The sequence below is a fragment of the Schistocerca piceifrons genome, chromosome 1 (genome assembly GCF_021461385.2).
Source record: "Schistocerca piceifrons isolate TAMUIC-IGC-003096 chromosome 1, iqSchPice1.1, whole genome shotgun sequence".
Lineage (NCBI taxonomy): Eukaryota > Metazoa > Arthropoda > Insecta > Orthoptera > Acrididae > Schistocerca > Schistocerca piceifrons.
This window is the reverse complement of record NC_060138.1, coordinates 328,282,341-328,292,922: the sequence shown is the minus strand read 5'-3', so window position 1 is coordinate 328,292,922 and position 10,582 is coordinate 328,282,341. Positions and strand designations below refer to the sequence as shown.

General features: G+C 42.8%; 1 protein-coding gene across 1 annotated transcript in view; it reads right to left on the bottom strand.

The window, feature by feature from the left end:
* Positions 1 to 1,906: 1,906 nt before the first annotated feature.
* The window catches only part of LOC124718266, a 47,982-nt gene continuing 39,306 nt past the window's right edge, over positions 1,907 to 10,582 (bottom strand). The window contains exon 4 of the mRNA XM_047244255.1: positions 1,907 to 2,274. Within this exon, the coding sequence (XP_047100211.1) occupies positions 2,232 to 2,274 (43 nt within the window). The 3' untranslated portion in view covers positions 1,907 to 2,231. The remainder of the gene's footprint in view (positions 2,275 to 10,582) is intronic.

Genomic DNA, 10,582 nt, shown 5'->3' with positions numbered 1-10,582 from the left:
TCCATTTCAGAAAAACTCTTTTCGGATATAAGCTTTTGGTCCAAATTTTGGGCAGATGCCTAGCATTGTCCTCCATTTCTTCCTGACACTATTCCATTCCATTTACTCTGTCTGATCATTCAACACTTCCTGCTCACCTTCAGTTATTCTAGTCTGCTCACGTACTGTATTGGATGTTGATTCAAGCTCTACTCACAACTCTTGTCTAAAACGCACTGCGTGGCCTGTAGGTTGGATCGGCTGTGACTCTCTATTCATTTTTTTGTAAACGTAAGTGTATTTACCCCACACTTCGAATCTGGTGTTATGTGCAAAAGGAGTCGTATTCAGGTCAAGGGGAGCTGTGGACTCAAAATGTTTGAAAGCTACTGTTATGGCTTGTAGCTTCCAGAACAGCAGTAGAGACAAGTGTAGTGGGATGTTTTGTTGCACAGAACCGTAAAATATACTCGTAAAATCGTCGCACAGAAATGGAGTAGCCTGCAGCAGGCTGGACTGCAGATGTACCGGGTGCTTATGATTAAAGAGCAGCTACTCACAGAGATCCAGCGTCGGCTGTAATTATCGTATGACAGCGAAACTTTGTAGATATTCAGACGTTAATACGAAACCGACTTTCGCTGGAAAAAAATTAGTTCCAATTTTGGCCAACAGGTGCGCGTCAGGAGTTGTGCATGCAAGATAGACGTACAGAAGTGTTTCCATATGTACTGCATTAGGAACGGTACGTGAGCAGGTTATTGATTCTGTTATTAACCACAGCTTACACAATTTGTTCAATATGAGCACGGGAACATAAACGAGATGCTGCATCCGCAAAACGTCATGATCAACGGTTGCTCGCAGCTGTTCCGGTGGAATCTGAGCAACGTGTGTCTGTTTACTGGACTTCAGATCAAGTAGAGCCCGAAAATGACCCTGGTAAAAGCGTTCTTTTAGAAATCTCTAGAGCCATAAGTCGCATGAATACAGATCAGGTGATCTTGCAGGCCGCCCATCAGGACGTCCTCTGGAGATAACACGTCTGTGGAAGGTGCATCGATTAGATCTTTCACAAGACGAGCGACATGAGGTGTTTACCCATCTTGCACGAAAACAGTGGTTTCCACGCAGTTGTGCTCTTCCAAAACAGCAACGTCAGAAGGATTACAAGAGGTGTTGTCAAGAGACTCAAAAATTGCATTGAAGTGTTTGGTGGAATCTATGAAAGTCAGCTTTGATCTTAGTCATTACCTTTGCTTACCACCTTCTGTGAGTATTTCTTTGGGTAAAATTCTAACACCTGCATCTGTTAACCAATGAAATTTGGACACATGTTTTGTGGGATGTTTTATTCGATTCGGCCCATACTACCACCCCCCGAAGTATTTGCTATTCCTCCAGCAAGAGTCTGTATACATCAAGAAGCGCTGGCGAAACTGCACGAGTTATACTTACCTTATTTCGAAGATTTGTGCACGTTTAAATTTTTTTCTGCCTCCTAATCCAGAAAATGATTAGAAGAGCAAACATTTTATCCGAATGAAGTGGTTATCCGTCCTGAAAACAAGTTTCCTCGAGAGCTGAAATTCGTTTCTTCTACGAGAGAATTTATTTTGCATAAAATAGATTAGCTGTGCTGGAAAGGAGCTTTACCTACAATTCAAAAGAAGTTTTCGTAAGAGTTCAAAAAAAGACATGTCACCGGAGTGACTTCGTAGTGCACAGCGGATATTACACTGAAAACTAACTTTTTTTTTTTTTGCTTTTAAAAAAGGTTTGTCATTTGCTACATTTTTATTAAACCTACAAATTCGCCGGAGTACGTTATACATCAACTGGCATTTCTGCACCAAAGGAGCCCTACGCACCATTTTGAATACTTTCAGTTGGCTACTGTGTGAACGAATAAACAAGTATCAAGAGAAAATGTATACATGTTCAGTGTAATGTGTAGTACAATATTGAAGATAGTGTAGCTTACATGAATGGTATGAGACTGTCACTTAAGTGTTACTGTTGATACAAACACATATGTGTACCAGTCGGGCAGCGGTCGTCTGTACTGTAGTTTTGGCACGACCACTGCGTGACTGTGGCAGTCTGAAAATGCGACACAACTGCAGACTGCTGCCACAGGCGCGGCGTCACCAGGAGACCGCCGAGCTGTAGCGCGTTTGTGGCTGTCGCATCTGCGGACTGCGGCGATGGAGGAGCGTAGTCTGCGCCTGGGAGACTTCTTCTGGCACCGGTTAAGAGAAGGTAAGAGGCAACACTCTCAGTTTATACCCGTTTCTGAAACAGGAGCAATCGCTCTTTCAGTGCTCTCCTTCTAACAAGTACTACAATACAAAAAGAAATTGATCACATGTATTGAACTAAAACTTATTGCGTTCTTTATCTTCTAATAAAGTAAGTAAAATTAATTCCATGATCATGTCCAGAGGACCACATAATTCCAACCGGCTGCCTTGCCATCCTGTGCCATAGGGCGTCATTTGGATGTGATATGGACGGGTACGGAATTGACAAACCGCTTTTCCACCCGACCTTCGAAAAGCGACTTGTCATTCAAGTAGCTCCTCGATTGGCTTCACGAGGCTGATGCACCCGTCTCCAATCCTATCACGAAGGTAAAGTTGCTGGCAACACTGGGAATTGAACCCCAGTCCTATGCAGTGCAGTCAGACGCGCTGTGGAGGCAGACAAGAGTAACAGTCATTCCTCTTTTGCAACATCCGCACTAAGCTGTCATCCTCTACATTTCATACACTCCCATGATCCTCACTTAACGTAACTGCAAGGTCAACTGTAGGAACATGAAACCTGTGTGAAATTCTGAGGAAGGAAGTCGGCCGTGTCCTTTCAAAGGAACCTTACGGCATTTGCCTGAAGCGATTTATGGAAATCACGGAAAACCAAAATCAGGATGGCCGAGCGCAGGCTTGAACCGTAGTCCTCCCGAATGCGATTCCAGTGTGCTAACCACTGCTCCCCCTCGCTAGGCGTGAAATTACGTTACGTGAAAACCTGTAAAGGAGTAGAAAGAAATTTCGGTCCAGAGTACTTATAGAAGAGCCAGTGGACACACATAAAGCATAGGAGAAATAAACAGTACTCAGTCAGCATCATCTACCTTTCATTAATGGAAACAATGAGTTAACTTAAAAGTTCTGCTACGAATCCCTACGTATGTAATTCAAAACAACTAAAAATCTTTATTTGCACTCACACAGAAATATTGTGAAGACAAAGTATTAAATTACTTAAATTAGATTTACACGGTCATGTGAACAGTTTTGCATACAATAATTTCAAAACACAGTATGTTACCTTTAAACATCATTGCCTGCAAATGGTGCAAGGGTACTACAAAAAAAAGTAGGTCCTATCACGACGTTGTTCCTATGACTAGAAAAATGGTTTCATTTTACACTACTGCGTGCGAAATGTCTTAAAACAATTCAATTTTCCTACAAAGCACAGAACAATGGTATATTTTCCGAATTTTACATTACATTATCCCTGAGGGCGAAGACTACATTTTCATTTCTAGCCCCTATTGTGGCCAGTGACCGAAACAGTTAGATCGTACATCATTCACTGACACAAGATTACATGTTTACTTCTTCTTCTTCTTCTTCTTCTTCTTCTGGCCTTTTTGCCCATCTAATACTCAAAGCCAGGCTTCGTCTTTCCAGAAAATAAAAGTCCATTTGCAATGTCCCCCGTATAACTCGCCAACACTTTTGTAAAATAACTCACCTTCAAGACTTCCTCTTACCGTTTATAAGTTGTTTCATTGTATAATAAAGGAAAATCGAATCAAACTGCTACACTGGTAATCAAGCCCACAAAACCTTGCAAGATATCTGCTAAACATGCACACTATTCAGAAACTTTACACCAGAGACAGGAGAATATCGCTGTTTATGAGAGTTTAAATGTTGCTTGCAAGCACTATCACTCATTTAGGGACGAACCTTGAAACATGTTGCCAAAAACAGTGTGCAGTTTCGATCTTGCTGTAGCAACATTGACAAATAAATTGTGAAGCAAAATCTTTATAACGAAGCAAATAACTATTACTATTGTTTAACAAATAAGTGAAACATGTTAGGCCGAAAAGAATCAGTTGCAAAAACGAATAATAGTTTTCACTACAAGATAAACAGTAAATCACTACTAACAGAGGAAGAATGGTTACAAATATTGTCAACTTAATATTTATTATCTCAAACTTGTTTATCATAGCAACGATATTAAAACTTTCTAATATTACTTTGTACCATACTCGCAATAATTGAATTTTATGACTGTAAATTTGTAGTTTTCCATACACACAGTTCAGATAGATGCGTTTTCTTGGTGTTAAAGTTCTAATACCTGCAGCTGAGGTGATGCAGAACTCATACCAGCGCTTCACCGAATGTTGTAACAATCGATCTTTTCGAGTAGAATGGAGCTGCCGTTTCAGTAGCAACACTCATAGGCACGGTCAGCAGCCATTTACATTTTCATTTTTGGATGGCATTACAGAACATAGACATATACAAACATCGTGAGCCTACACTTGTTAGCTACCTTGTGCTCACTGGATCATACGTCACACATTTTGGGTTGGAAATAAATTTTCGCATGACGGCAGGCCAAGGAAAATGTACACTACTGGCCACTAAAATTGCTACACCACGAAGATGACGTCCTACAGGAAGAAGATGCTGTGATATGCAAATGATTAGCTTTCCAGAGCATTCACACAAGGTTGGCGCCGGTGGCGACACCTACAACGTACTGACATGAGGAAAGTTTCCAGGCGATTTCTCATACACAAACAGCAGTTGACCGGCGTTGCCTGGTGAAACGTTGTTGTCATGCCTCGTGTAAGGAGGAGAGATGCGTACCATCACGTTTTCGATTTTGATAAAGGTCGGATTGTAGCCTATCGCGATTGCGGTTTATCGAATGGCAACATTGCTGTTCCCATTGGTCGAGATCCAATGACTGTTAGCAGAATATGGAATCGGTGGGTTCAGGAGGGTAATACGGAACGCCGTGCTGGATCCCAACGGCCTCGTATCACTAGCAGTCGAGATGACAGGCATTTTATCCGCATGGCTGTAACGGATCATGGAGCCACGTTTCGATCCCTGAGTCAACAGATGGGGACGTTTGCAAGACAACAACCATCTGCACGTACAGTTCAACGACGTTTCCAGCAACATGGACTATCAGCTCGGAGACCATGGCTGCCGTTACCCTTGACGTTGCATCACATACAGGAGCGTCTGCGATGGTGTACTCGTCGACGAACCTGGGTACACGAATGGCAAAACGTCATTTTTTCGGATGAATCCAGGTTCTGTTTACAGCATCATGATGGTCGCATCCGTGTTTGGTGACATAGCGGTGAACGCACATTGGAAGCGTGTATTCGTCATCGCCATACTGGCGTATCACCCGGTGTGATGGTATGGGGTGCCATTGGTTACACTTCTCGGTCACCTCTTGTTCGCATTGACGGCACTTTCAACAGTGGACGTTACATTTCAGATGGGTTACGACCCGTGGCTCTACCCTTCATTCGATCCCTGCGAAACCCTACATTTCAGCAGGATAATGCACGACCGCATGTTGCAGGTCCTGTACGGGCCTTTCTGGATACAGAAAATATTCGACTGCTGCCCTGGCCAGCACTTTCTCCAGATCTCTCACTAATTGAAAACGTGTGGTCAATGGTGGCCGAGCAACTGGCTCGCCACAATACGCCAGTCACTACTCTTGATGAACTGTGGTATCGTGTTGAAGCAGCATGGACAGCTGTACCTGTATACGCCATCCAAGCTCTGTTTGACTCAATGCCCAGGCGTATCAAGGCCGTTATTACGGCCAGAGGTGGTTGTTCTGGGTACTGATTCCTCAGGATCTATGCACCCAGATTGCGTGAAAATGTAATCACATGTCAGTTCTAGTATGATACATTTGTCCATTGAATACCCGTTTATCATCTGCATTTCTTCTTGGTGTAGCAATTTTAATGGCCAGTAGTGTATTTCTCTGCCCTGTTCTGAAGGAGTGCCGGATGTTCTTGACGCCAAACATAGTGCGTTGTTAGAAAGTAGTGCCAGGAAATTTCCGGGTCAATGGGTTGCTGCACTGAATACACGTTCCTCAGTGGAATCGTGCGTTTCGATGATAATACGTCGTTCCGCTTAGCATCACGCTTAAAAAATTGTTCAATTGGCTCTGAGCACTATGGACTTTACACCTGAGGTCATCAGTCCCCTACAACTTAGAACTACTTAAACCTAACTAACCTAAGGACATCACACACATCCACGTCCGAGGCAGGATGCGAACCTGCGACCGTAGCGGTCACGCGGTTCCAGACTGAGCATCATGCTTACAGTGATGAAAATTTCTATTTTCAGTATAAGTAATATTATGTGTGAAAGTTGAAACTTTGACAAGTCACAACTGTGCCTGATGTGTCAGTAGTGCCAACATTCTTCCCACGCGTAGCGTCAGTAATACTTATTAGTGAGACATCATTTCATACAAATAGTTTTAATATGTGATGCGTATTGTATAATTTTTGGGTGAATTTTGTCCAGGATGATCACTTCATAGCTATCTGTTTGAACTGCCTGACACTTTGTTACGTCATGCAGATGGGTGAGAATGACAGTCAGATTTATAAAGGAACACTTAAAGTAGAAATAAGTACTACTTTTATTTATACAGGATAAATGTAGTGTTGTCGTTCATGAATATATTGTATACACAGGGAGACTCTTGCATGTATACGGGAACGTTTTTTGCAGCAACGACAGATAATTTGCCGCGCGGGGTAACCGCAAGGACTATGGCGCCCTACGCGGTTTGCGCGGCTTCATCGTTGAAGTTTCGAGTCCTCCCTCGGGCATGAGTGTGTGTGTGTGTGTTGCCCTTAGCGCAAGTTAGTTTAAGTTTGATTAAGTAGTGTGTAAGCCTAGGTACCGATGACCTCAGCAGTTTGGTCCCATAGGAACTTATCACCACAGATAATTTGCAAGCGAAAATTCTTCTTTCTTTTTTATGTTTGCTCAACGTATTAGTCAATAATTAACGTCAGTGTTTTAATTATAGGAACAACGCATATTGTGACAAAAGTGCTTTAACCTTTCATGACTAAAGCTCACTTTACACTTATTTTAAAATTAAAAGTTCAAAAACTGTCTTTTCCTATGATCAAAAACAACAACATTTTAAGTCGAGTGATCTTGGAAATCGATTGGGTGGGATACATGTGACCGACGAATCTAACTGCCCGCCGCTGTAGCCGAGCGGTTCAAGGCGCTTCAGTCTGGAACCGCGCGACCCCTACGGTCGCAGGTTCGAATCCTACCTCAGGCATGGATGCGTATGATGTACTTAGGTTGGTTAGGTTTAAGTAGTTCTAAGTTCTAGGGGACTGATGACCTCAGATGTTAAGTTCCATAATGCTCAGAGCCATTTGAACCATTTGAGCGAACCTAACTAGGTCGATGTTATCATTTGAACCTAGGTTTTCAAAGTTAAATTTTTATTTGTATAAGGATTTTATCACGATGGCAAATGTAGAAAGCGTGTCACAAATCAATACCAAACGAACTTACTCTCATGACAAAATATGAATTACAGCGTACAAATTCAAAAAAAAAAAAAAAAAAAAAAAAATGTGAAGATGGAATGTCTATGATGTATAACGAAGCACAATCATTTCTGACATTCTTGAAACGGAGAAGATGGTAATTAGATGTGATTTTCGTAGCCGGCAGCGGTGGCCGAGCGGTTCTAGGCGCTTCAAAAAAATTTGTATGAAATCTTATGGGACTTAACTGCTAAGGTCATCAGTCCCTAAGCTTACACACCCTAAATTATCCTAAGGACAAACACACACACACACCCATGCCCGAGGGAGGACTTAACCTCCGCCGGGACCAGTCGCACAGTCCATGACTGCAGCGCCTGAGACCGCTCGGCTAATCCCGCACGGCCTAGGCGCTTCAGTCCGGAACTACGCGGCTGCTACGGTCGCAGGTTCGAATCATGCCTTGGGCATAGATGTGTGTTATGTCTTTAGGTTAGCTAGGTTTAAGTAGTTCTAAGTTTAGGGGACTGATGACCTCAGATGTTAAGTCCCATTGTGCTTAGAGCCATTTCAACCATTTTGTGATTTTCGTGAAACAAATAACTATGCCTTCTAGAAATACACAGCGCCTCTCTTGATCGCTTTCAGCCTTCTTTATATCCAGCCCATGGTCAATAGTATTTAGCTCCAAGCCGTGGATGCTTCTAGCTGGATGATAGACAGATATGAGACATTGCTCTAAACTGCTTATTACCTTAGTATGATATGTGTGACGATCGCCCATGAAACAACTTAGACAAAGCAACTATATGAAATCTTCATAGTGTGATCATTGTACTGTCGTTTGTAAAAATGGGACATAACATTTATATTCCTTTTAGAATTATCTCTTTGTCGTTTGACTTTGTGTAGACATCGAATAGACATCGTATCACTGTGTCTCCTAAAGAGTCATCACGCACATTTTCAGTGATGTTTCATAACGTATCTGAAATTTCGTTTTTGCTGTGAGTAGATCTTCTGATCAACACTTTCTTCACGCGTCGCCCTGTTTCAAAGGAAAGGGGTTGGGTTGGGTTGTTTCGGGGAGGAGACCAGACAGCGAGGTCATCGGTCTCACCGGATTAGGGAAGGACAGGGATGGAAGTCGGCCGTGCCCTTTCAAAGGAACCATTCCGGCATTTGCCTGGAGCGATTTAGGGAAATCACGGAAAACCTATATCAGGGTGGCCGGACGCGGGTTTGAACCGTCGTCCTCCCGAATGCGAGTTCAGTGTGCTAGCCACTGCGCCACCTCGCTCGGTTTCAAAAGAAAGCATAGCTTTTTTCCTCATTGCAAAGAAAATGTTCTCACAGTGAAAACAGTATTTGTCCATTCGAGTGAGCGGCACAAAGTTAGTCTACTTCAATGTTCGACTTAGCTGTATGTATTAACAGGAACCCCGCGGAATTAGCCGAGCGGTCTCAGGCGCTGCAGTCATGGACTGTGCGGCTGGTCCCGGCGGAGGTTCGAGTCCTCCCTCGGGCATGGGTGTGTGTGTTTGTCCTTAGGATAATTTAGGTTAAGTAGCGTGTAAGCTTAGGGACTAATGACCTTAGCAGTTAAGTCCCATAAGATTTCACACACATTTGAACATTTTGTTAACAAGGACATCAAAATGCCTGGAACAGCCAATAGAGCTACTCCAGTAGCGAGAAACTAACGTGGCTGCGTGGCAGTAGCAGACACAGCGCAAGCCGCCAAACGACACGCCTAGGAAAAAATGATGAACGAAGTTATCGATGTCGCGAGTGCCACAGGACACTGAAAATGGCAGTTTGCTTTAATCTCTCAGCATAATGAAATACAGTATTTGTTACCGTGGTGGGGATACAGAAAATGAAGCATTAGGCTGTTCTGTGTAAATATCTTGAAAATTATAACATCTCGAGCTGTATTGCTTCTATGACCTCGTGGATTATTCTATATTAGTCTCTGATCCTTTCGATAGCAACATCAGAAACCGAAAGGTCGGCAGACATCTGTTTACAACGTCTGCTTTGGGCGAATTGCCCAGCCACGTACGCTGGTCGTCCCGCCCAGCCTCCGTGCTACCACCATGTAACAGAGCTACACAATCGTTGCTGGAGTACTGGTTATTCTTCGTGTTATACTGTTGCTGTTAATATGTGCGATCAAACCAAATATTGCGTTAGACTATCTGAGACCGTTCTCTCGAATGAGCACATAAAATTTCTCATACTATTCGTCTTATGATTAGAAAGTAACAACTGTAAAGAAATTCGTTACAGTTATTTAGCATAAACCGCACAAATGAGAGGAATGTTACTCATAGCTAAGCGCTTTGGGAGTCGTACCTGGACTGCCTGTGTTCAATATTTCATGCACAGGCACTTAAGTAATGCACAAAATAGTCATGAAATTAAATAAAATGTAATAGAATATAATAAAATATAATAAAGTCCTCGTCGTACTTTAGAATCAGCAACACATAATCTCTGTTTTGCCTATTCATACTATCGCCCATTCACCGAAGTGCTCCAACCTATTCTTATAGTGGTACGTCCATCGCGTCTGCTTCATGTCACAACTACTGCCTTCCTGGGCTCCAGCTAGTTCTGTAAACAAGTACATGCCTCTAACAGACTGCTCTCAGCCACAACCCGTTCCACTGTATTACAGGGAGATTAGAGGGGACGTGAAGAAACATGTGAAGAAATAACATAACAATAGTTATTTACGCAAGTTGCCCATATACACTACTGGCCATTAAATTGCTACACCAAGAAGAAATGCAGATGATAAACGGGTATTCATTGGAGAAATATATTATACTAGAACTGGCATGTGATTACATTTTCACGCAATTTGGGTGCATAGATCCTGAGGAATCAGTACCCAGAACAACCATCTCTGGTCGTAATAACGGCCTTGATACCCCTGGGCATTGAGTCAAACAGAGGTTGGATGGCGTGTACAGGTACAGCTGC